The 27698-nt window shown below is 43.2% G+C and overlaps 1 protein-coding gene across 4 annotated transcripts in view; it reads right to left on the bottom strand.

Moving 5' to 3' along the window:
• The window catches only part of MEGF11 (multiple EGF like domains 11), a 251127-nt gene that overhangs the window by 21470 nt on the left and 201959 nt on the right, over nucleotides 1–27698 (bottom strand). For all 4 annotated transcript variants that reach the window (XM_056500297.1, XM_056500296.1, XM_056500299.1 and 1 more), the window contains exons 15-21: nucleotides 15867–16013; nucleotides 13190–13324; nucleotides 9802–9930; nucleotides 6846–6974; nucleotides 6031–6159; nucleotides 3453–3581; nucleotides 3058–3291 (exon numbers count right to left, since the gene is read on the bottom strand). In XM_056500297.1, the coding sequence (XP_056356272.1) occupies nucleotides 3058–3291; nucleotides 3453–3581; nucleotides 6031–6159; nucleotides 6846–6974; nucleotides 9802–9930; nucleotides 13190–13324; nucleotides 15867–16013 (1032 nt within the window). The remainder of the gene's footprint in view (nucleotides 1–3057; nucleotides 3292–3452; nucleotides 3582–6030; nucleotides 6160–6845; nucleotides 6975–9801; nucleotides 9931–13189; nucleotides 13325–15866; nucleotides 16014–27698) is intronic.

Here is a 27698-nt window from a genome sequence, read left to right on the forward strand (position 1 = left end):
TTTGAGTCTCAGCTGTTTCCCGAGTTGCTGCTAACAAATGATCTCAGATCAGGATGTGATTCCAGAGCTGAAGTCTTTGCATTGAACATCTGCCAGCCAGGCTGCCGGGGCTCTGCCATCTCCCCCAGCTACAGCTCCGTGACATTTACAACCAAACCAACAGGAAACACATCTCTCGTGGGGTCTGCCAGTGGGAACTGGGGCTGGAACCCACCCCTCATGTCACTGTGTGCCCCCCACAATACAGCTGCTCCCACACAGCCTTGAGCCTGCTCAGGGGGCTCAGGGCGTGTCCTCCCTCCCCACAGCCCATGGTCCCAGTCAAACACAGACACTTGGATCTGGGTCCTTCTGTTCTGAAAGTGCTGGTGGAGTCAGCTCTGCCTTCCCCCTTCCCTTATCCCCTGGCTGTGGGCAAGGACCAGCTGGAGGGAAGAGCCAGGACCCTCTGGCTCTGCTGTGGGATTTGAGCACACTGATGTCACTGGGAGCCACCTGAGACAAAGCCAGTTCTCATCCAGCTCAGCTGGCTGGAGCTCGTTTTCTGCACCAAAATGAGCTGAAATAAAACTTTACCAGAGTGCTCTACTACTTAGCAGTGTTGAATTAATGACCCTGAGCTTGAACACATCTCCCCAAACCCTTTTCTTCCCCCCTTGCATGCAGCACCCTGAACTCAGAATTGCTCCTTCTACACAGTTCCCTTTGCTCAATACTTAAGTAGCCACCCAGGCTGATTTACCTTGATAGCACAGTCCATTTTCTACACATTTATTCATGAAGCTCTTGTAAGTGCTGGCTGGAAATACATCAAATTCAAATCTAATGCTATCCCTGTTAAAAAAAAACCCAACAAAAAACCTCCAACCCACAAATAATCTCTCTCTTCCCAAAGGTGAGAATTTTGTTCTGGTCTGAACACTAAGGAAAGGCTTAAATGCCTAAAGGAAAGGGAATTAGACTGAGCTCTGAACCTGGCCTGTGGGGTGCCACTGAGAGCATCAGTCCCCATCTTGCAGGACAGTATTGTGGAAACTGGGCACCAGCCCAGCCACAAAAAAGGGAATAAATGAGCACTCTGCAGTAGATACAAACCCAGACTTCTCAACTGCTAAATGGAACTGCTTCCCTCTCTTTGTGTGGGGCTTCTCTGCCCACACAGTGTCAGCGAGACGGCTGAAGGCTCCAAACAGGAGGGTTCACTCTGCCACCTCCCACCACCCATCATCTGCAGATCATTTCTGGAAGTGTCTAGGCTTCAAGATCCACAATGTTTTATTTGTGTCAAGCTTTGCTTAGCTCTTGGTGCTCAGCAGAGAATTTATCCATTCCAGAAAGTTTGCTGAGATCTTCATAAGACCTCAAGCACCACTTCAGCCAAGTCTTTGTCAAAGTCCCACTAAGAAATCTCTGCAGCTCTCCAGCACTACCACACAATTTCCCCTTCTGGCCCCATCTCCTTGAACTAAACAACCTGCACTTTAAAATCTTTTTTGGATGTAGTACACTGCTCTCATGCTGGGGAGCACCATTTTGATTTCAGGCTTATTTGGGAAAGTTTGCTCTTAGATGCATGTGCTGTGGATAAACCCTCCCAGCATGGGTGGTTTTGTCTCCTTTGGCTGCTGGGCAAAGTGTGTGTTTTGTTGCCACATCCTTCATCCACAAATGCAAAAGAGTCCAAGGGCTGCCCAGGGGGTTCCCTGTCCTCATAATCTCTCTCACACATATGCACGGATTATCAGCCTCACAAGAGCTGAAAACATCCAAAGACCAAAAACATCCTCCAGAAATAAATGTGCTGGAAGAAATTGCTGCCTCCAGGAGCTAGGGATCTGTGTATGTGACTCTGTTCAGAAACAACACCACCATTACCCAAATAAGAGTAAACAGGCAAAATAACAGCTGGTAATTCAGGAGAGCCATAATGCCACAACCCACAGAGGGCTGGATGCTGCAGCCATCCAGGTGGAATTCCTGCCAAAGTACATGGGTTTACATGGGATTACATCCATTGGACAAGTACATCTACATGGTATTCTGCCCTTAATCCACAAGCAAACCTGCAAGTGCAGGCTGGAATCCCAGTTCCCTCTGTGCAATATTGCTGCTCTCCTTCAGCATCTCTATAACACATGTGTGCACACCTGTCCTCAGACACACATGTGTTGTCTTGCAAGCCACACATTCCTTTTCTGTGAGCTTATCTCAGTATCCACCTCTCCACTTTCTGCTGAGGAAGGTGCACATCAGCACCTTTTCCTGCCTCTTCCCTATGGGAGAAAAGCAGCATTGGTGGGGCCAAAGTTAGGGCAGATACTGCAAGTCTCAGTAGGGGAATGTACTGGAGGACAGTCAGAATTTGGCAGGGAGTTTTCAGAAGCTCTTGTTTAGCATTTGTAAATGCCCTTCTTAAAAGGGCAAAACCCAAAACTTGAAACGATACTGGTACCTGCAGGCAATTTATAATGAGCTGAAGATGGAGCAGTGTGTTTCTATTTTCTTAATCTTCCTCTGCAAGCTCAGATGGCAGAGTTTTCCACGGGGAAGGAAGAAGAAAACTGTCCTTGTGACCTCCAGAAAGAGATGCCTGACCCCACTCTGCTGCAGCTTCCTGAATGATACAATTTCTATTGCTAGAAGGACTGCATAAAGAAAGTAAGAGGAAAGAAAAGCCCAGTCTCTGCATCCCCACCACTGACTGAGATGGGCAGGAAAGAACCATTATCCAATTTCTTTCTAGAGATGCCCATGAAACCTCCCTGACCTGGTGCTGCATCTCTGTACCGCAACAGGAGTGCACGACTCAAAATTCCATGCAGTACACTTCCTGCCTAGGTATATCCCATATCAGCTTCCACACAGAAAGCAGCTTAAATCAGTTTTATATTTACTTTCCTGTCCCATTTATGTGTTTAAAGATCAAGGTATTCTGAGGAAGAACAGAAGTGTCATTATTTTTAAAGCTCAATAACACGTTACACATCACAGAAACTTGTATTTCCCCAACAGACAGGAATATGAGTCTGGTTTTGATTAACATAAAAAGACCCTTACCAGAAAGTGAGTAATCTGTATTAGTCATCCTCATGGCTGGAGTGTAAGATACACTTGGCATGTCATGGCCCTTCTCCTTCTGTTTCCGTCGATACCACACAAAGAGTGCCAGCAAGACCATAATAATTAGAAGGAGAATAATAATTCCAATGATTGCTCCCACTGAGTGCCTCTCTGATCCAAGAGCAGGGCTAATTTTAGTATAGGGGTTTAATTCTTCCATCATAAGAGCCGCTGTTAAAAGTAATTCATAACACACTGTAAATTGAATCATGCATTTCATTTTTGAAACACTGCTTTTTTTTTTTTTTTTTTTTTTTTTTTAAGGCAAGTACATCACTGGAGAGGAGGAGAGAGAGGGAGAGAGGGATTTTATAGAGAGAATTCCACTGTACCTTGATCACATCGGATTCCTTTGAAGCCTGGACTGCAGTAGCAAGTGCCTGTGACATGGTCACACGTTGCATTGTTCATGCACTCACACAATTGTTTGCAACCATAACCAAATGTTCCTGGAGAGCACTCTGGGGAGCCAAAGAAAAACATTGGAAAGAATTCTTCTGTTTTTGGGAACAGGCACAACACTTGCCATAGGAAATTTGGTAGAGAAGTCTCCCTGGTTTTAGGATCTCTAGGATAAAACCCTAATGTGAAATGATTATTAGTCTAAAGCAGAAGCTAAATGTATTCTATGTGCAGTTTGTTATTTATTAAGCTGCAACTTTCTGGAAAATTCCTAGAATTAAATCAATGACAGGTACAAAGGCTTTAGAAGATTCCATGTGTATTACAAATATACAGAGTTTAATAGAGCTTGATCTCAGAAGCTGAAGACAACAGAGCTCAGCATTCTTCACCAACCTATTTGTTTGGTTTTTTTTTCTTATGGGGGGAGTTGCAAAGACAAGTTTCAATGAACCTTTATATGAACCCAACAGCCTTAACCAAACAAACCCCACAAGCTTTCCTACTCATCCCTGCCAGTGGCAGGAGGTGAATAGAACATTGCAAGTGAAATTTCAGAACTGAGCATCTGAATGGTTTGATTTGCTCTGCTTCAGTGTCAGGATTCCTAATACAGAAGGAATTTCTATCCTGGCTTTGTGTTTCTATCAAAGACAAAATGATTGAATGTCCAGCTGAGAAATTTATTCATACAATTACCATGATGGGCTATAACAATAAATCTGTAGGCAGCTTACTGTACTTCTGGAGGCACAATTCAAGAATAAATTGAAAGAAACAATGTCTGTCACATCCCACTTATTTCCATGGAAAAGCTGCATTACTGAAAACATGCACCCTTGCTATGATCCTATGGAATATATTGTTCAAGATGAGACTCCTTGTGTGTCATTGCAAATATTTTTCATTGCATAACAACACCTCCTCAATGTCAGTCTCAAAGTAGCTTCTGGCAGCCAAAATTTAATATTAAGTAGAGAACCATAGCCAGTGTCTGCTTATTGATTCGCAGTGTGTATTAAAATTGTATCTTTAATCTGCTGGTACTCAAACAATGAAAAAATTAAAATTATTACAATTAATGCTTATTCTTTTATTAGCCTGCAGCCTACTTAAAATGAATAAGGCCTAAATTTTGGGACTGCACCACAGAAATGATGCCTGCAATTAAGCATTTCATCTGCAATGCAGTGTGACTGCCCATTCAGCAGGATTTGGAGAAGGAAGGAGCCTTAATGAAGAGATTCTTTTAGATTAAACAGTAGAAAAACAAGTAAATAAATACAATTGTAGTTTGGATAGAAAAGAAAGCCTCAGGCTTTATGCAGGGGTCAAATAAAGCAGCTCCTTGTATAAAATCTGCTATTATGCAGTTCTTTGTGGGATTCCTTAGTTTCTTATTTTGATTGTGACTGCAGGGAAGAGCATCCCCAAATTCCAGAAAGTTGGCCACTTACAGTGATGCCATGTGCAATCCCCCATAAGCACACAAATTATTTGGCTCTGAGAAATTCACTTTGCTGAATGCAAGTGTGTGCAAAAACATATTTACAAATTAAGTTACTTGCACAAATACTTTCATAAAGATCCATGTAGGAAGCTACAGTTAAGAAACCTTCCCCTGCAAATCTGGCAGGAATGTTACTGAATTACCTTACTGCCAAAAAATGTGAGGGAATCCTATGGAATTAATGCCTTGGGAAGATGAGGTGGATTTCACCTGTGTTTAGAATGACAGTAAGTGTGTAAGAATTTCCTTATGAGTTACTGCACTGGACAAACAAGTAATTACCAGTTACAGCACATCCAGTTTCCTCATTCCATTTTCTTTAAAGAAGCCATTTGGCACAGCCTGCTAAATATTCCAGTGGGACATGGACAACAATCCCAGCAAGACATTCCAGATCCCTTGCAAGGGATTGAGGTTCATTGGGAAACACTCATTGCTCAAGCTAAACTCAGACTGTTCTCAAAATGGCAAGCAACCTTGTTTCCCTTGATCTGCTTTCATTGTAAACATTAATCTTTATTTGATCCATGTCTACATCATAATTTCTGTGGGAAAGCCCCATATCCCCAATGTTCCTTGGAAGAAAGAGAGCAGAAAGGACTTATTCCTTTGAACCCTTCTGTCTTCTGCGCTGGGAATCCTGGGGCTGCTGCTCTCAGCAGCACTACCAAGGCCTGAGGCAGCTTTAGGGCTGGCTGTGTATTAATCAGGTACAAGTTTGGGAAGGCCTCACCCAGTCAGCACTGAGTGCTGTGATTTGCTTTCTCTCACCTAACTTTAGCCTGGGAATGAAAGGCCCAATTTGCAGGGATTCACTGAATTTCTTTATGCTTAGACTGCCCAGTTTTCCAGAGGTGCCTCTCCTCCCTATGGATTATATATATGTTATAAAATGGTCCTGCTGGCATCAACACCTCATTAAAGATGTGTTTGTGCAAGAATTCTGAAATACACACTCCTCTCTGGAGAAAGAGAGGGCTGAGGGCACTGGTACTTACTCTGCTCACACTGTTTGCCTGTAAATCCTGTCCTGCACGTGCACTGCCCAGTGATGTGGTCACAGTCGGCTCCATTCTGGCACTGGCATACATTGGCACAGTTCTTTCCATAAAAAGCAGCTGGGCAACCTTTCAGCATTTAGAACAAGGAAAGAGTAAGAAATAAGCTGAAAGCCAAACTCAGATGTGTTATCAACACAAAGTATGTGGGCGTATAAATCTATGGATTTTCAGCCCCTGTATATTTAATGACATTTATTTGATGGTCTAAATGCAGAGATACTTCAATTTTCTTGAAGTAATGTTTCTCATCTTTACAGAATTGCCTCTTAAGTGTTTCGGAAGAATGAAAACTTGACCCATCTACACAAACTACATTTTCAAGAAGTGAAAGAAGATGCTAAACAGAAACTCTCTGGAAGACCAGGGATCAATCAATTACTTGCAAGTGAAAGAACCTTCTTAAAAGGCTCACCAGAATTGGATCTCCTCTTTCATACCAGTAATTTGGCACTAGGGTGAGAAATCTCTAACATTTTCCTAAATCAGACCACAAAATACTGGGGCATTAACAAGCAGGGACACTGACTATACAAATTCTAACAATGAATCAATAATTTAAATGATTTTCCTCTCCTCTACTGAGCGCCAAAGGCATAAAAACCTTGGAAAGCTTCAGGAGTATTTTCTTAGGGGTGATGTGAGGTTATCAGGAGTAAGGAGCATGTGGTATTCCAGGGAAAACTGCAATACTTGGAAGAGACACGAGGTAGCAGCACATACTTTGACAGATTCCCTGTCTCTGAAAGGCTTACGCTGAGTGCAGTAGAGCCCCGTCCAGCCATGGGTACATCTACATTCTCCATCGTAGGGGCTGCACAGTGCTCCGTTGTGGCAGTTGCATGAATGAAAGCAATCAGGGCCCCAAAACCCAGTGGGACAAGCTATGAAAATAAAAAAACATTTGTCAGCTGACAAAAAAAAAAAAAAAAAAAAAAAAAAAATTAGAAAAAAAGCAATGATACTGTGTTAGTGCTGTGGAGGAGCAACAATAAAGGGCGAATCTGTGAGACATCAGCAAAGGCAGAACCCTGCACTGCTGAGCTTGGCAGTGACTCCTGGACAGTGACCAGTCCTTCCAAGCCACCAATGGCTCTCCAAACCTTGGTGCCACCCTACAACCTCTCCCTGGCACAGGGATTTCTCCCAGCAGGTTGATGGATTCTTCCCCTCTGCCCTGTTTGGGTGAAACCTCCCATGCAGAGCTGCCTCCAGCCCTGGGGAGCAACAGCAGAAGGATTTGGAGCTGCTGGAGGAAGTCCAGAGGAGGCCATGGAGATGCTCTGAGGGCTGGAGCCCCTCTGCTCTGGAGCCAGGCTGGGAAAGATGGGAATGTTCATCTGAGAAAAGAAGGCTCCAGGGAGAGCTCAGAGCCCCTTGCAGGGTCTAAAGGGGCTCCAGGAGAGATGGAGAGGACTGGGGACAAGGATGGAGAGACAGCACACAGGGAATGGCTTCCCACTGCCAGAGGGGGACATTGGGAAGAAATTGTTTGCTGTGAGGGTGGGAGACCCTGGCACAGGTGCCCAGAGAAGCTGCAGCTGCCCCATCCCTGGAAGTGTCCAAGGCCAGGTTGGACAGTGGGGCTGGAGCACCCTGGGATGGTGGAAGGTGTCCCTGCCATGGCAGGGGGAAATGGGATGGGCTCCAAGGTCCCTTCCAACCCAAAGCATTCCAGGATTGTGTGATTCCATGCTCCTCTGTGCAGGGCAGGGGCCAGGATCAGCTCTTTGCTGCAGTGGAGCAGTGACCCTTGACTCAACCCTGCTCTGTGCTGTGGCCACTCTCCCTGCCTCACTGGCATTAGCTGTGAGGACAATTTAGGCAAGGTTGCAAGATATGAAGGTAATTGAATTTTCTTTTTGACATGCTGGAATTCTTGCATAATAAAGCCCAGCTATTCAGGTTTACTTTGCTATGCAATCAACCACTAAAATTACTACATTCATTTGAAGCATAGAGTGCTACTCCAATCATGTAAAAATGCAAAGAAAACTTCTTCCAGTATGAATTCCCATCCACAAATTCAGATTGCTTTTGTTGTTGGGGGCTAATAATAAATTAAAATCTCTAGGTCTATTTTATATTTCAACAAGTACAATATTAATACATTAAAAAAAAAGTTATTTTAAGCCTCCCTCCAAAAATGAATGCAGTAAGTTACAGTTATTAGTGCCAGACTAAAAGATCTGAAATTATGATAGCCCTTCAATATAACAACTATATTTCTGCTTTAAAAAGCACTTTCCATTGCTTCCTGCTAAAGACATGAATTAATAAGGCACGGTTCCCAGGAAACCTGAAAGTACAGACACCAGGCCTATTTTCATGGATGCCAATGGCTCCATGGATGATAAATGGAAGTTTCTGGCATTTGACAGATACCTCTAAAGCCTCAATGAAGGGCCAAAAAACCCCTGCCATGACGTAAATCCAACAAAAGGTCACTGGACTCACACAATGTAAAGCTGAGCAGGATCTGGCCTGAAGTGTTTGTGCTATAAGCAACCAGAAATACTTTCCCAATGCCTTTCTAAAGCAGAGCTGCAGGGGCTGTTAGTGAATCCAGAACTGGCTCTGGAGTTGGAGCTAAAATTATCTCCTGTGCAGCTCCAAGTCCAGGTCATTCCAGGTTAACGGGAGTGCAGGGCTGGAAATAGCCTGGGAGGGGAGGCCAGGTGCCCACAGAGCCTGGAGTGGGACAGGGTCACCTTGGGAGAGTTCCCTGTGTGTCCAAGGGGTAACAGAGCAAAGAGCCTGGTCCCCCTCTGCTCATCCATAGCACTGAGCACTCACAGCCAGGTCCTGCCTGAAACTGCTCCTGCTGACCTGGCCTGCCTCGCTCTACAAGGAAAACCATCCTTTTTCAAGGTTAACAGACACTAACAGACATTTCCCAATTAGATGGCTAAATATAATGAGCAATATGTGCAGCTCTCTGTCTTTTTTTCCTTCTTTTTCCTGCTGTTTTTGAGTGACAGCAATATTCTGCCTGTGGAAGATGCACAATAAAAGCAAAATTACAGCCGTCTGTTTTTATCCCATTCCTGCTTTATCACTTGGAGTTTAATATATTTTACTCTGGAATGCTGTCTAATATGTTAGTTGTATCCTGAATATGAAGTAACATTCCTGAATGATCGGATATTGCCTCCCTCTGTGATCTAGCTTCAATTAAGGGATGCTCTCAGTAAATGACACTTTGGGATCAGCAAATGCCAATCTTCTACCTGGGCAATTTTCAGAAAGAAATCCTTCATCCCTACAAGGCCACATTGACTTTTACAATTAAATTACATTTAATAGAAATATTTCAGCTGCCTAATTTCTCAGTTCTAGGGATTTGGTACATGAAAACATTTACTGGTTAATAATGTCTAAATGTAATAGCTGAAAGGAAACGATTTCAAAAAAATAAATAAAAAGGAAACCAGCTAGAAATTAAAAGGGAGCGTGGAGCTTTCTTTTCTGATAAGAGCTTGTGACCTCGCCTTCCTGGAATAAAAGCCAGTCAGGGCTTCTGCAAACTCTAAATGCAGAAACTAATTCAATCCAAAGCTAACTTAGATTAATTAAAATAAATCAGCTTTAAAGAGAGTTGTAATACAACAGGGATTTCCCCAGAATCTGTCTTTAACTTTCAGAAAGCACCAAAAAAACACAAAACCAGGATATTTGAAGGCAGAGGTGGAGAAATGAGTCTGTGCTTACTCTGGGAGCAGTCCATGCCTATCCAGCCCGGGAAGCACTGGCACGATCCATCGATGGGATTGCAGGTCCCGTTCTCCGTGCACTGGCAGACCTCAGCACAGTCCTTCCCAAATTTCCCACTGGGACACACTGAAACACAAGGCAGTTTACTGCAGGATCTTCAAAAGGAATGTGAGGAAATCACAGGACTCAATATTTAGCAATTAGAGATAAAGTTAATTACAACGTTTTTTCTTTGATGAAGCAAAATTCCTCTGGAAAGCAGGAAAAGGCAGAAAGTATTTGAGTCCATTTTGCTTTCATCCCAGGAGTAAAAACAATAGGAAAAAGTCATATCAAAATCCATTTTTCTGCTGGAAAATGAAGCTTATATAGTCAGATGATTGCAATTTTTGAAGGGCAGAACGGAAGGATGACAAGAAGAGAGACAAAACAAAGAGGGGTCATTAGGAGAGGAAGAGAATAAGAAAGATTTAGGAGAATTCAGTGAGTAGCAGCCACAAGTGAGTGGCTGAGACTGATCTGGTTGCCAAGGGTTTTATATATATATGTATGTATGTATGTATGTATGTATGTATGTATGTTATGTATCTGTTTGACTGAGAGCTGTGTAACAGATCTGCTGCATCCCAACAAAATCAGCACCTCTCCCTTTGTGCCCACCTGAGTAAAGTTGGAAGAAAAGAAACTCTAAATTTTTTACCAGAGTCATCTTCTTCTCACATCCTATGCACAGTGACAGGAAACTAATAGACATGTAGATCTTCAACCTCCCACCAAATTATTGGAAATCTTTAACGTTAAAGTTGATGGAAAGCTCTGCTCAGTAACGAATGAAATGTTTCATTTCTGGGCTCTTATTGGCTGTGTTCCCTGACAAAAACAGATGTATTTTCAAAACAAGATAAAACATACAGTCCATCTTTGCAAAGAGTGTAACAAATGGAACTGGACTTGTATCCTGGTAAATAATAGCCATGTCAAAAAAGTGATTAAGGCACTTCCCTGAATTATGCAGCTGTTTTGCCACTTCAGCCTCTCTCACTTTCTCAAAAGTAGTCTCTGCAGGTGACCTCAATCTATCCTGACTGTGAATCAGCCACAGATTGAAATCCTGAGCTGTGATTCATTGGCTTTTATATAATATGCCATCTTCTGCTCTTACTATAGCTGAGTATTGTTTTCTGCCTGTGTTCCTATAGACTATGCACTTATCTGTAGGAGTGGATAAAGTTGGGTTTGGCTTTCACACTGTGTGCTAAACAGAACAGATCCTAAGTGAAGGGAGATAAAACTAAACACAATACACAGCCAGGATGGAGAGAACACACCAAGAGAGCAGGAAAGCAGAGAACTCCTATCACAGACAGCAAAACTGAACTGGTCTGTTAGCTCAGGCTCTTGGGCAGGCCCCACCATTATTCCCTTCCAGTGCTCTGCATAAAGCAGCTCTAGGCACTGGTTTACGGCATCTTTGAGATGGAGAGAGGCAGCACCACCTGGATGAAGGCTGGGGTTTGTATGTACTAAAAATGTAATTCTCTAAGGATGGACTTAGAAGAGGAGCTGATTTGTTCTGCACCGTGCAGTATTGATGGAGCAGTGCGAGGTCTGTGATCCAAACAGAGCTGCTGGCAAAGGGACCAGGTCACACTCTGGTGCTTTGGTGCACACAGGCACAGCTGGCAGAGGGGTTCCCTCCACAGGAGCTCCTCCTGTTTTTGGGAAATGGGATAATGCCCTCTGGAATGTCAGCACAGAGGGATGACAAAATGGTTGGTTCTCCCTAATTTAAACTGCCTGGTTGTGGACTGACAGAGTGACTTTTGTGAAGATGTGAGATCCAAATCCAAGCACTTTTAAAATGTCTCAATCATTTTTAGAGAGCTGTTAAACAAGGCCTAATGCTGCTTTCTTCAGCAGCAGCCTGACTGTACAACACAGATTGGGATGTTAATTAGCTGGAAAAGCTCTGAAGAGGGACTCCCAAAGTCCCTGTGGGATGTCAGGTGTGTTCTAGCAGTGATGACAAGTTATTATCAACCCATATTGCTCCGTAACTGGGAAAGATTTCATAAAACAGCTGTTTAGTTGTTTGCAGATCAGAATCCCTGGTACAACCTGTGCAGTTTTGGGGGTTACACAGCTCCTCACATGCACATACTGCTGGTGGAAGAATGTTCTTGCTGCCAATGGCATAAGGAGATGAAAATTCCAAAGTGAAATCTTCATTTCACATTTTTCTAATAGAAAATTAATTAGCATTTTTCTTTCTACAAAATAAAGTTACATGTTAACTCATTATGACAAACTGCAACACAAATTGATTTTAATTAGGACATGAATATTTTAAGATTAATTTGCAGGATAGATCAACATTTCAAAGTAAAACCAGAAGTGCTGAACATCTGAGCAAAAATAAAATAGTTTTCTTAAGAGGATAATTAGACCTGCTTACGCTTTGAAATCTGGCTAATGTTTCACATAAAATGGACAAATTCACTGAAATATGTTCATTTTAATAAATTAATTGGTGTAATGTTTAGTTGACTATACAGCACAGGAAAAAAACCCCAAAACCATGGTTATACTTAATCTATGTTTAACGATTTTGGGTAACTGCTGCCTGCAATCCCAGCTTACTGAAAAGCAGGTCATTGAAAGTGTCATTCAATTTTGGCAGGGATGGTGACTTCACGGGGCAGTGGACGCAACAAATCACTTATTTTAAATATCTGTGTAGAAAATACTCACTGCAGCAACTGAAAGTGCAGAAGGCTGAGTGATTTTGTGGGTATTTTTAGGATGAAAATGAAATCTAGAATTAAATGTGGAACTTTCAAAGGTACAGAAAGGTGATGGATGCTTTGGGGAGCTGAAGTTCTTCTTCACCTCTGCCTCACTGCAAACTTTCCTGTCTCCTGCACTTGTGTCCAGGGTTTTGGCTATTCCCAGTCACGTCCTGCAGAGTGTAAAGGAGGTTTTGTGCACAACTAGGTGTTTGGGATTGTTCACCTGTGCCAGCCTTTACCTTAACCAGCACCTCCCTGTCCTGCTGCAAAGATCACATGAAAGTGCTATCAACATTCAGGTGAGGACAGGCTGAGCTGCAAAAAAATGAAGCCATTGGATGCTGATGTATTTACAGCAGGTGTCTCATTCCACAGTCATTTCAATCCAGTGTGGCAGACCTGGTTTATTTATGAAACCAGGAGCATGTCGTATTTACAAGAAGGTGACTGAGTACCTGTTTGCATTTTCCCTCTGAAGTGAAGATTTTCTTAGGATTTAAACTGCTGAAACAAGGGAAAAAGGCAGGAGCCATGGGATGGGACTGGCTGCAGAGTGGCAGGCAGGAAGGGAGGGAAGGGAGGGGGCTCTGGGGTACCTTGGCTGCAGAGGGGCCCGGAGAAGCCCGGCAGGCAGTCGCAGTGTCCGGACACGTGGTGACAGGGACCGCTGCTGTGCACGCACTGGGGACACGGCTGGCTGCAGTGGTGCCCGTAAAACCCAGCGGGGCAAACTGAAAACACAACAAACCCAGCTGTCACAGGTTTTCCAAAGTTTTCTCATCACTGAGAGCTCGAGAATTTTCTATCTGTCTTAATCTCAAACCAATATTTCTTAATTTATTAACCACAATTTTGTGGACAGCTGAAATGATGAAGCCTGTTGGATTGTTCCATGTCCAAGTGCAAGCTCTGGGTAAATCTGTTCCTGTGCTCAAACACTCCCATCTTCCCTCCTCCTCTCCCCCTCCCCATATGCTATTTAATACCACAGTGGAGTTCTCAGCAGCCTCTCTCTCTCAGGACACTCATTTGACTCTCTCTAACCTAAACTCTTTGACAAAACAGAAGTTTAGGATGTTTGAGACCTTCCAGCCTACTACAGATATGGTTAATAACACACCTTGAAAAGATTTTAGAATAGATATAAAAAGAAACATTGGCACATGGGTACCGACAACAGAAACTCAGAAGGAAATGGAAATTGAGTCAAGAAATCAGAGAAGGTGTATTAGGAAACAATATTTTATGTCAAAACAACTGTGCCAAAAGCTGTCTGGTGCAATGCCTGTGCTAAACTGGGGCAGTCATTTATACATTTCATGGCAGGAGCAACAGCCACCAAGTGATGAACAGAATCCAATAATGGTAATTATGTAACACCATACAAAACCACCTGATTTGCATCAGTAATCACACTAGATAGCTGAGTGAACGTAATGAATTGTGTGCTTATTTTGCCTAAAACCTGGATTGAAATTGTTATAGAATTTGTACATTTGGTATAGAGTCAGGATTATGGCTCAGTATCTCTTCTAAAAGCAGATTTTTGCTTCTAAGAGCATGTGAAAAAGCATCCACTGTCCAAACATTCATTGCAATAGATAACACAAAGAAATGTTAAATTGCAGTTAGTGACAGTAAAAATAACTTTATATGTTTTTATTTTTACTCCTGTGATTCTCTGTTCTATAGTTCTGGCTCAGTGGTTACTAAATCATGTCTGTTCTATTTTTCCAGCAAATGAGAATTTTCTCTTGGACTGTATGTTCTCAGAGGGTGTCAGGCTCTTACCCCACTGCACATTTCCAGCTGGAGCTTAGCTGACAGGTTGGTTGATGATGCAGTAGCTATAAAACAACCTGGATCATTCCTGGAGACATTTCTGCAGGCTTAAGAGCACTAAACCATCCCAGTGTCTCATGTAATCCTGATTACATGGACAGAACAAGCTGGCTGAGTATCATCTTCAGTATCATCCTCAGCTCTCCTTGTACAGCCTAAATTCTGTTTTTAAATGAATTTCTAAGAGAAAAATGGGGATGATTTTGAGAACAAGCTTAGCAAGGTCTCCTGTTCTCCAGGTATTTTTGAGCCTGAATCCCAGAAACAAGGTGGAAGCAAGCTGGATTCCCAGGCCATATGCTCACAGAAGCAATAGCAGAAGCATCCACAGGATCCCTCTGCTGTCAGCCCAGTGCGGAGGAAAATTTCTCCCCATTAGATCCTTAGCAAACATCCTCAGGGAGCAGCCTGATTCCTGGGCTTGCAAACTGGGCACAAGGTTTGCTCTTGCAGACTGCGTGCCAACAGCTGATAGAACTAAGCTGGGGCTTTTTCATCTCAGAAAGGTCAGAAACTATTAACTTCTGGAAGTTTTGCACTCTTAAGGGTTCAAATTTGTAAAACATTTTCTTCCTCATCTCCCTGAAGCTCTGAGCACCACATTTTAGCCTTGGAGAGAGGTTTTACAGCTACACAGATATGCTGAAGCACCTGGAAATTGGGGTTTATAATGGAAATGCTTATAGGCCATTAACTACAGCAGTGCTAGAGGTCATTGTTATAATGGCTTTAAATAAAAACTGTCAGCTACAAATTATTTTTAGAGATGAGTGTGTGCTAGTGTCAAGTGTAACTGGTGAAATCAAAGGGGATATATGAACTGGGCATGCAGAATGTCTTACAGGAAGAAGGAATGCTGAGCAGAAAAGAAAGACAAATTCACTTTGTGTTTATATGGGAAGATGGCTGGTGTAGCTTGGATCAATTAGAGTCCCTATGGGGCAAATGCAGCTTCCCAGATAAAGCAAATGAGAGGGTTTTTATCTGCTTGGTACATTTTAATATGTAGCAGCAGAGCATCAAGCAGGAGCTATTTCAGGCTGCTGTGTTTCTTTTTCTGGCATACAAGAAAACATTGCCTTGTTATTTTGATGGCAATGCTCATCCACTTGTCATTATGTGATGGGTGGTGACTGACTCTGTTTAACAGGTCGGACTTCACTGCAAATCTGTGTCCTGCCAGCTTTGGTTTGTAAAGGTGCTGCTCCTCCTCTCAGGTCACCTGTGAACTCCAGGTGCAGATCAGAGGAAACACAAGGCACAGCTCAGTGCAGAAGAGCCTTGACTTCTTGATGAAGGAGCATTTTTCAGGCTCTTTTGCCCTTAGGAATTCATGAGCTAAAGCAGCTCAGAAACTGGGTTTGTCTGTCTAGTGTCATGAAGGAGCACCTCTCTACCTGCCGTGCTGCTGCCAGCTATGGAAAATCTTACTTCTCTGGCACAAGGGTCCTCTGTATCCTGGTGCACAGTCACAGGTTCCATCCTCAGGGGAGCAGGATCCCCCATTCTCACAGCTGCAGGAGATGGAGCAGTTGGGTCCCCAGCGGCCCTGGGTGCAGATGTTGTCACAGTGGATGCCTAAGGACATAAAGCCACACGTTAGGCTTCTCACAACTTTTACTCTGCTCACTGATCAAAGAAATGCTTGGCTGGACTGATGCCTCACAGTCCCTCAGAGCCAGAGAGGGAGTCTGAGAAGGAAACAGCTCCTCTTTTATCTGCTTAATAAAGTGAAAATTAGAAAAATGCCAGAGAGGTGAATTCTGTAGATATTAGTGGGTGCCTGTTCAGTACTCAGCACCATTAAAGAAACTCTGCATGTCATCCAAGAGATGAAGGTCAGGAATTGCTTTAAAGTCACAAAATAACTCAAATAACTGGCCTGGAAATAGGCAGTTGATTGAAGCCTGATTACTTACCTGTTGAGAATTGGAAGACCATAAAAGAAAAATCAGGATTTTGCAAAAACATGTTCAGTATTTGGATTCTTGAACACAAGTAAATTCAGCTCTATTTTGTGTCCTTTTCCCTTCCAGGCTTAAACCTCTGTGCTCTGGTGTTTTGGGCACACACCCCACATCCACCCAAGGCTCCCCAGTTCTGTGTGAATGAACTGAGTTCTGATCCAGCAAGTGGCCATATGTGAGACTAGGCTGAGCATTTGCATGTTAAATGGAGACTGAGACCTGCCAATCCAGCTCCCAGTGCTTCCCAGGGTTCTTTTTCGATATTTATTATTATTATTATTATTATTATTATTATTATTATTATTAGATAAATATTTATTATTATGAGGAGCAAAGGAGCACACAGCCAGGAAACTTAACATGAGGCTTCTGGCATGGTTTCAACTGGTTTTGTTTAAACTGGTGACTTCCAAAAACAACCTTGTGCCATGGCTTGTCACATATAAATGTGATTGCAGGAGCTGATCCTGCACACTGTGTCTGAGAGGCTCTCACTCCACTGGGATAAGGCACTACCAACACCTGCAATTAGCAGGGCTATTTGCATGATCAAGGGCTCCTTGGATGGGTTTGCATGAGCCAAGAGGGACATTGAGCAGTGCCAGCTGCAGGGAGTGGCACTGGCAGGAGCACTGATAACAGCAGCAAAAAATGGATCAGAAACTGGCTTGGAAATTTTCATAAGAACACGACCCCAGTGGGGGCCTGGCCTGAGATCTGGGGTTACCCAGCTGGCTTCCAACCCCAGATGTTCTTTACCATCCCCAGCCTGAGATGTTCTTTATCACCCCTGCACAATGGGATCAAAGTAGCCCAGGGGTTGGATTAGTGCAGCACTCCACAGAAACACAATCCCAATAATTTCCTCCACCTGATAACTTCATCAGGGTGCTAGAGGTAATGCACTGCACTTGGGGAGCTGTGATCTGTACAGTCACCAAACTTTGAGGATTATTGAATCAGCTAGAACTCATTATAAACACACTTACAGTGCAGTTTCAACTTGGTTTTATAAATCTCTGAAGTTAACACAGTAAGAAATATGGCAGAGCCAAAATTTCCCTTTTCTGAAGATTAATCACACAATTATAATGTCCCTTCCTAGAAAATCTTAACCAAGTCTGGCAAAAGTACAGTTTGAAATGTGATTTCTAGTAATACATGATCTTAGCTTTATTTATAAAGAGGTATGGACCATTCTGTACAGCTTAATAAAAACCACATTAAAATACAGTAAAAACTTAAAACAAGCTCAGTTCCTTCATATCCAAGTAAATCAATCTGAAAAAGGGAACTGTGAAAAGAGACAGGGAACATTCGTATTAGTAAAATCAAGAAAAACAGTTATTTTAAACAGTCTTCCCTGCTCCCTTTGAAATAAAATAAATCCTTGGATTACTTAAGCAAGTGCTTTGTGTGTGCATTTATGTATTGTATCCACAGTGCCCTGTAATTAAAAAGTCAGACAATAAATTTTAAACAAATAAATGTGTTTTGTATTTATAAATACATATATATGATCGTTTATAGCATTGAGTCTCAGTGTGAGCTCCCTGAACTGAAATTCAGACACAAACACAGAAAAATGTGCATTTTTCCTCCTGATTGCAGCATTAAAATTACAGTTCTGTCACTGTGGATGGGATATTATAAAGGGGGACAATTAAACAGCATTATTTCTTGTCTCTTTTGACAAAGTTTGGGGAAGGATGACACTGACTCTTTTCTTGTGGAAGCTACCTGAATTAGAATGCCAGGGCTGCTCCTTGCAGCAGCAAAGTCCTTCCTTTGGTAATGAGTAATGAGGGATGTCTTCCCTCTCCTAACGAAGGCAATGAGTCATTGTGGAGCTGATTGTTGTAGCAAAATGGAAAGGGGGAAAGGAAACTTTCCAGAAGCCACTGCCACCCATTACAGCCCTTATTTATTTATACATTTCCAGAAGACAACTGAGATGGTGCTGCAATCAGGTTTTATTACTTTTTATTACTCTCAGTTAATTCTCATGGAAGACTTCATTCTTGAAGGCTCCTACATGCATTGAATTGCAAATATAAATGAGAAGTTAAAATTGCATCTGGACATGCAAGTCTTATGGAATTGTGCAGGAAAAAGCACCTTAATATTACAATTCCCTAACCTGACAGCCTGTAAAGGGGGAGTCCATCCCTTCCAGCTGCTTTACAGTCAGAGTCAGTGAAGCAGCAAGATTCTGTAATGCAAAACTTTAATATTTATTTAGGAACTTACTGATGAACATTTCTGATAAGCAATTAGTTTTCAGCTTCCAGAACTACAAAAACTGCTGTAGCTGACACAGCTCTGTACTACCTTGTGTTACAACCACAAATTCCTAATTTATGAACAAAGTCCTGGTTTCACTGCACAGTGTAGAAATTAGAAAGAAAACTATCAGAAGTCCTTGAAGCTGCAGGAAGCAGTTCTATACATAAACTCTATTGCTTGGATACCAGGGAATTATCTGCCAGCCTGAGGCTGTGGTTCACAATTGCAGACACTGGTATAAAATTACACTTCCAAGACCTTTTTAAACAATGTTCTGGGGGTGAATTGTAAATGAAATCCACATAACTTTTATAAAATTGTAGTTATCCGCTGGACATGGGCAAAAGATCTGCACTTTTGCAGTAAGGCAGAGCCCAGGTAAGAGCAGAGCCCACTGTGGCTTTAATTCAGTCTGTGAAACAGCAGCCACAAACTCTCCATGGCCCAGCAGGGATTTGGGGTATTGGATTGCTGCAAACACTGGCTGCTCTCCAGTGGGATTCCCTTTGGACTGCTCTGTACATGGCATTTAGCTGGCAATCCCAGGAGTGGCTTCACTCCCTTTTCCCCACACCAACCTCCTCTGCACACATGGTGGGGAGTAAAAGCAACCCTAAGGGCCTGAATTACCGTGGAAAACACAAACTGCCCCTCCAGAACAATGTCCTACCTAGTGGCCGAGCAGCTGCTGTCTGGACATGGGGAATAACCGGGGTAACCCAGCCCAGACTTCCCAAGGGTGAAGCCGTTTGGTTGGGCAGGGATCTTCCAGCGTGGAAGTGCAGATAATCCTGATGCAGGAAAGCAGCAGGGAGAGAGGCAGAGGAAGAAGAGAATCCCAGAATCCCAGAATTGTTTTGGATGGGAAAGGATCTTAAATCTCATTTTGCCCACCCCCTGCCATGGGCAGGGACACCTTCCACTATCCCAGGGTGCTCCAAGCCCTGTCCAACCCGGCCTTGGACACGCCCAACGATCCAGGGGCAGCCACAGCTGCTCTGGGCAGCCTGTGCCAGGGTCTCACCACCCTCATGGGGAAGAATTCCTTCCCAATATCCATCTAGCCTTGCCCTCTGGCAGTGAGAAGCTCTTGATAGAAACCTGTGTCTGTTTTACATGGAGCAGCTTCAAGTTTGACCAGATGAAGTCAGTCCTTGTATTCAAATTTACAAATCAAGCTGTGATGGATTAATCCAACATCCACACAAGCAGGAAAAGGAGCAAGAAAAAAACAGAGGGAAAAAACCCCCAGGCCGTACAACTTGGATGTGAGGCATCTATTGAAGAGCTTCTTCACAGGCTGTTTCCATTAATAATCTTCAGTGGCTTAAAGAAAGTTTGTCAAAGTAATGCAGATTTAGTGCTGCCCATAACTACATCACGCTGAAGGACTTTGGAGGGTAAAATTCCTGAAAGCCAGACATAAGCAGAACTCCCTTTTTTCCCTCTCCAGCTTCTGCAATTGCACTCGTGCTTGGGGATTACGTCTCTGGCTCTTAATAAAGCTGCCATTGTTTCTCTGCTGTGTCTCTGGATAGTTGGAAACTAATACTCCAAACACAATAGAAGAGCAAAAATGGATGGAATAAATGAGAACCAGTGGCCTGGTTTTGACCACTGCTATCCCCCTGACAGTAGCCTCTGCAGCAGTGCCCGCACACTGCCCAGCATCTAATTATTTTTCAGAGACTTAGGAATTTGATAAATTATAGGATGTAGTTCCCTTCCCCCCATGTACTTTAATTTTACATCTACCAGTGTATAACTGTAATTATTTCTCTGAATAAGATCTTCAGCTTTTTTTTTTTTTTCCCTCAATAGTTCCAATCTAAAGACAGATGCAACATCAATTAGGAATGACAGGAATGATTTCATCAGACATTTGAATCGAACACAAACATTGTGCTCTCCTCCACCTGTCTTTCAACATGACATGAAGTCATAATAATCTCTTATTTCTGGCATTTGAATAGCTTTGGAAAGAACTGCTTTTTATGCAAAAATAGGCACTGGATTTATGCAGGCAATGCTGTAGAGGCCTGGGGTTTGGTGAGTCACGCTTGGCTTTGATGTGGAATGCTGGTGGCTCATGTGTCTGGCAGGATGGATCCTCAGTGGTGGTTTGGACCTGCTGGCAGGGTACCCACAACACAGCAAACTCCCTCCAGCTGATGCTGCAAGGCTGGTGGGGGTGGCTGGGTGTGAGCAGGGGCCAGCAGGGAGTTGGAGGAAATGGGGAAAGTCTGGGAATGTCTCAGAGGATGTGGCCTCTGGAATGAGCTGCTCCCTCCCTCTGGTCTCTGTCCCACTGGACTGTCCCACCTGCAGTGATCCCCCTGGCAGCATCCCCAACCCAGCTCCCACCCAGCCCAGACCACAGCCCACCCAGGTCTGTGAATCCTGCCTTGGCCTCTTGATTTGTACATTTATTTCTGATAATGATTTATATACTCACACATTCATGTTTTCTTTAACCTTATTCTCTTGTCTTGCCCTGATACTCTTATTGCTGTTACACTTCTGTTGTCCCTATAAATTCTATTTAAGTTGTAATTGAGGTTGGTCACTGTGCTTCCCTAAGCAGAGACTTTTCTGCTGCTTCAGTCTCTAAAATGTAGAAGACAATTTGCTAAGAATACAAGAAGGAACTGTCCAAGCTCTGGATCAGCTGCTCAGAGGGGCTATCAGAGAGCACGAACAAGAGTTCACAAAGAATTCTTGATGCTTTTCTATCACTTTTTGCATCTTTGTATTTATTCCTACCTGAGGCAAACCCTGAAGTATTTGATTCAGAGCCAGACAGAAGCACCACAGCACAATTCCTGACAGCTCAGCATTTAAGAATGCTGAAGAATGAGAAAATCAGTGTGGGGAGGGCAGCAGATAGAAGAAAACATAAAGGGATCTCTCATAAAATTAAATGGAAACATTAAGAATTGATGGCTGCTCATCTAGTCTGCAAATAAGCTATTTTTGTTTTTATATAGTGAAGCTACTCAGCAGAGAACAGCAGCCACACTCACATTATCTATGAACTTCTGTGGGCTTCTCAAAAGCTTTTTTGCAGTGATTTTTTTTCCCAAATTGGTACCATGGAGCTCTCCCTTCTCTTGCTGAGCACTGTTCACCAGTGGACTCAGAGGGGCAACTCCTGAGTGTAACAGCCCATCAGTTTAGATGAAAGCTCCATGATCTGGTCCTAAATAATGAAGAATAAGCCCTTCCCTGCAGCCAGTGAAAAATTCTAAATTGTCCCTTCTCTCATCTGTGCAGGGGCGATTTATGCACCCATTAATGTAAGTGTTTTTCTGCAAGTGATACATTTAAAGCCTAATGCACCTCTGTGGAGCTCTAATCCTACCCTTATTTTTAATTATCTAGAGAAATTTCCAGGTATGAATCACCCAACCAGGGGAATTTATGCAATAAAAGCTTTTGAGGCAAAATATCTACCTCACAAGAAATTAGGTAAGTCAAAATGTTTGCTAAAATGAAGGATGATGTGGTTCCCTCTGCTCCAGGGTATTCTCCAGGGATCACTCTTGCAGGGGAAGAGTTGCCCTGAGCAGGCAGGGCAGACCTGCAGAAAATGGGGCTAAAAGGAGTCAAACCCTATAAAGCCCTGTTTCATCTTTAGAACTTTCCTGTTTCTCAAATGCTGGGAACAGTTTCAGGCCAGGAGGGAAGAGAAAGCTGGGAGACATCCAAGCAGACCATCAGCAGGCAAACAGGAGGAACTGGGAACTGGGAAAACCTGGTTTGTTCTCCTGCTGAAAATGTTCAAGCTCCCAAACTAAACCATGAGTGAAGAACAGCTGAGCAAGAGCTGGGGCACAACCAAAGCCTTTTGCGGTCAGTGATGTTGAAGTTCCAGCCTTGCTCCTCAGTGTGAGAGGGGAAGGAAGATGTTTACAACATTTTTCACTGCAAACTCTTTCATGAATAACATAATATATCAGAGAATTGTGGAACAGCTTGGGCTGGAAGAGACATTAAAGATCATCCATTCCCCCCTGCCATGGGCAGGGACATCTCCCACTGTCCCAGGCTGCTCCAGGCTCCAATGTCCAACCTGGCCTTGGGCACTTCCAGGGATCCAGGGGCAGCCACTGCTGCTCTGGGCAGCTGGGCCAGGGCCTCAGCCCCACAGGGAAGGCAATAAAAATAATATTTCTACTTTTTCTAATATCCAACCTAACCCTACTCTCTGGCAGTGTGAAGCCATTCCCCCCTGAATGTCACTACCTGCTCTTGTAAACAGTCTCTCCACTATATAAATGTAGATGCACACCTCATTTTAGCTTGCAGGTTGTTTGCTGAGCACTCTTCCCTCTCCTCCTTTCACACCCAGCATGCCAGCAGCCAGGATTCAGGCTGCTGAAATGTGCACAAATAATTTTTCCCCGCTTCTCGCCCACATTTATTTATAGGTGACTATTGTACACACAGCCAGGCTTAAATATAGAATGTCTCCATATTAAAATGGAAAAGGGTTGGGTACCTCTAGCATCAAGTCTCATGTTTTTAGAGCCTATTAAATTAGCATCACCCAGGATGCCATCCAAGCTCTATCTTCTCTCAGAAATTTAAAAGCTGTCCTTTATTAAGCAAAATTAAACCCAAAAATAAATACAAAGATAAACAAACCTGTGTATCTTCTGTGTTTGTAAGACTATTACTGCAATGATTTGCATAGATGCTGAAGTTTAGCAGTAGTCTTACTGCAGCTGCTAATTATAGTCTGAGGGTCTGATCCAACTCCCACTGAAGGAGTGGCAAAAATCCAACTGATTTCACAAAAGGTGAAATATATACAAAATCTGGCACAGGACAAACATAACTGAACCTCACTCAGATGAAAATCAGGAGCCCCCCAGATATCTGCCAAGGAAGACACAGACATAATTAATGTCAGGACATCAATGAAGTCTTTGATATAACTTCATAATTCATATTTTTGAAAATTAGCCCTATATCAGCAGGAACCATCCTTAAAGGTTCCTGTCAAAGAGAGAATTTTTAAGCACAGCCTGACATTAAAATCTTATCAACTCACTTGAAATTAAGTCAATGAAAAATTAAAGCTAATTTCTAATAAGCTTATCTTACATTCATAGACTAAAGGGCACTTGTCGAATCCAGAGAGTAAGCACACCTTTCATGTGGAAAAGATTTTCACACTGGAAAGGCAGAGGCCAGGAGAGAGGCTAAAATGCACCATTTTAGACTGACTCTAGAAATTTCTAGTTCTCTTGTCCATTTAAAGCTAATGTAAGGATACAGAATAATCACAGAAATAAATTATTAATTTAAAAATCTGGGATAAGACTGCCAGAAGTGATAAACGCAAAATACGGTGTAGATAATGGGATTAGACATCTAGAAAATGCATGTTTAATAGGAACTCACTATTCCTCCATTCTGGTATTTTAGACTGTCTTACAAACCAATGGTATGAAACAATCTGATGGGGCAAAAAAGAAGTCAACCCATGACATTCTGAATTCTAAAACACTCTGGATCTTTAGTTAAAATCTGCAGGTGCATGAAGAAAGTCCTAGATTTTTTTCTGGTTTTAAATAGGCATGGAAAACCAGCTCTCACTTTTATCATCACATAGGTGAGGTTGATCTACTAATGACAAGACAATTATTTAGGCTTCAAAACAGTATAGCTGGGCTTAGGATTTAGCCCTAAGATTATCAGCTGGATACAGCCGCAATGGAAGAAAAGCCATATTAGTACAAACAAAATGCATTTTATGGGAAGGGTGGGTTTTTTCCTTCAAGGATTTTTTACCTCCTTGCAAAGAACTCAGAGAAAGTGAAGTTAAAAATACCTTAGAGCTCCCCGTCAAAGTGGCCACTGTTCCTTTAAAATTCAAAAAGGTTTTCCCTCGAGTAACAGGCTTATCAGTTTTCCTGAATTAATGTGTCCACAGGAGGCAAGAAACATGTTTCTGTGTTTGAGTGACAGTGCAGATGTCACTGCCAGCCTGCAAATGCTCCCAGCCCTGCAGCCTTGTCCCCTGGAGCTCCCCAGTCTGTGCCCAGCAGCACCTCCTGACCCCATCCCTCCCTCAGACCCCCCGGTGAAATCCTGCAGCTCCAGACTCCCCCAGCACTGCTGGAGCTCTGCACGGGGCAGAGACAATCAGGGTTTTTGTTGCTGGCAGTGTGTGAAAGTTATTGAGGTTGTAAAGGACAGTGAAATCTGTATTTTGGTTTCCCATGTAGCAGCAAAGAGGGAGGCTGCTCCTATGAGCCAGGAATGAAACCTGAAGGTGTAAAGCACCAAGGTAATAACAAGATGTTTCATCCTCAGCAGCATGCATCATTTGCATACCTGTGTTTGCCATCCTGATTAATTAAGGAAAATCTATACAGGCTTCTTTTATGATCAACTATGGGATGCACACTTTTATGTTTTCCATCTCATATCTACAGCACCGGGCTAATTTTCCCCACACATCTTTGGGATGTTAAAATATAGTGAATAAACTTTGGCTTTGGATACTGAGAGAAGCCTCTGGGTACCCCAGCTCAGTGGGGAACTGAGATACCATCGCCACAGCAGGTCTGCAAAACCAGAGCACCACACAAGAAAAAAGGCAGAACAAGATGCAGATAAGACAGCATTTCAGATTAAAAGAATTCAGATAAACAGGATTTTAACTGACCTTAGCATTTAGAGGAGTGGAATCTATCCCCCAGCAGATCATTTCCCATTTAATCCCAGTGTAAGAGCTGAAAGGGTAACAAAGCACACACTGCCACAATTAACCTGGAGCACATTGGCTCATCCCAGGGAGCAGCAGAGCAGCCAGGCCTGTGGCTCTCCTGTGGTCAGTCTGGGATGGACTCAGATCTTGGGGGCAGGATGGGGTCGGTCTTCCCAGGAAGTCTTACCTGGCTCTGGTCAAGCATCTCCAGAAATTAGGGGACAGGCCAGCAGCTGTAATTTAATTATTGAGGGATTACTGAGGGAAGAAGCTAAGGGCTACACAGTTCTAACTAGCTGGAATCTGTGAGAAAACCATTCCAGGTACAAAACCTGCTGCCAGCAGCTGCCTGAGGTAGGACTGAGCTGTGGGGGTTTGAAGCTCATCCTGCATCCCCACAGGGCCTGGCTGGAGCTGCCATCTCCAGAGGCACAACATTGCACCTGGCACAGGAGCACTGTCATCCTGCTCACCCAGCAAGGCCACCAGGGCAGCTGCTCCTCCCCTGTCCACTTTCAGATTATGTAGTAATTTAGAGGAGCCTAACTGAAATTAAGAACCTTGTCATTGTCACTGGAGCATCCAGGAGAGGAGGTTGCAACTGGGACAGATGAGACTCGTCCTGCTTCTCCAGGACCTGTTTGCTTGCAAAGGACTTCCAGGAGCTGCTCTATTATGCATAATTTCTGTGTTCCCATTCCCTCTGTGGATTCAGTGTGTGTAGGACCCCTAATTAACCAAATGTAATTAGCACTAAGCATTTTCACTTCAACCTGAGTGTACATAAAGTAACACCTCTTCCACAAATGTCTGGTGTGTTGGGAGCTCTAAGGGACCTGTGCACACACACAGAACTGAAAGCACAGAAGTGTCTGTACCTAAAATGCACAGCAGAGGTGGAGAATGAGATCCTTATTAATCCTTAAAAAACAGCCTAAGCAGTCAAGACTTGATCCTCTGAGAGCAAGACTTTTCCTTTTGAACCCAGCTCTAGATATGAGCACTTCTTGTTTGGATTCCCAGGGTACTTCTTGTATACATGAGGTTACACATGTCCAACCTGGAGAACTCCATCCATGCAAGGCTGAGCCCTCAGTGTCACTGCATCCAACATTTCCTTCCTGTGGAGAGAAATGCAGCCCTGAATGGCATCAGCACCTCACAGACCTGATTTTGGCCGACATTTCACCAAGTTTCACTGTGTTTGCACTACATGAGACCATTTTGCCAATGCAGTTTTGGGCTTCTGTTCTTGCTGTGCTATCTCCAAAGCCATTGGTGACACCATGTGCCCTGTACTTTGCTGGGTGATTTGCAGCACCAACACCAGGTACACCCCCTCCAGGGCTGATCCACTCCTGCCTTTGGCTGCAGGAGTGCAATTCCCCACGGAACTGGGGGAAGGGCATGTGCAGATCTCAGAGCAGCTTGCTGCCTCTGTGCTTATTAATGCATCCAGCTGGTTTGCACAGCTTTGTGATCTCCTGCTTGAGATGTGGGGATCTCTTCATCATCTTCCCATCTGCCAGGGACACTCAGCTCCTGAAAATTACCTTCCCTCAGCTGGTATCCACAGAAGGTCATCATCCTGAATAATAGTCTTGGATGGCAGTCATGACATAATAGAAGGATGGCAGAGTGCTATTACCTTACATTGTATGCTACTCTGGACATGACGTTTTCCCTCTTTTGCCAGTCCTCCTCCATGCTCTTACCATCTATCAGTCCCTGAAGGTTTATATCAGTAACATCTTGAAACCACTTTAAAGAAAATGGGTTCAATCTCCCCCTTGATCTTTACATAAAACACAGACATCAAGAGGGAGTCCCACGTCTGGGATGAACATACAGAATATGCTGTTTCAGATGAAGTTTTGTGGCTATTAGGATCAGAAAGCCACGTGAATTCTCTGTTTGGTGTGAGTGGGCAGGAGAACCTTCAGAAGTTCCACGATCCTGAACTTTTCTGATCTTTTTCAGGCCATGCCTAATTAGTACCAAAATCAGAAAGCAAAAATTTCAGCCTGAATTATTTATTTCCTCATATTAATAAAATGCACCGCAATACACATCATGGCCCAGTTCACAACAACTGCAGATAAGATTAATCTTTCACTGATGCCATATTCCTTAATATGAAAATATAATTATCTAGCTGAAGAGTTTCTTAAATTACATACTTTCAAACCAGTATGAACAGAATTTATCCTTGTGTCTGGTGCCAAGCCAAATGGAAAAAACATTGGAACAGAATTGACAAAACACATGTTGGTTCTGTCTATCAACATT

Source organism: Oenanthe melanoleuca, chromosome 10 (genome assembly GCF_029582105.1).
Source record: "Oenanthe melanoleuca isolate GR-GAL-2019-014 chromosome 10, OMel1.0, whole genome shotgun sequence".
In the NCBI taxonomy this organism is placed as follows: domain Eukaryota; kingdom Metazoa; phylum Chordata; class Aves; order Passeriformes; family Muscicapidae; genus Oenanthe; species Oenanthe melanoleuca.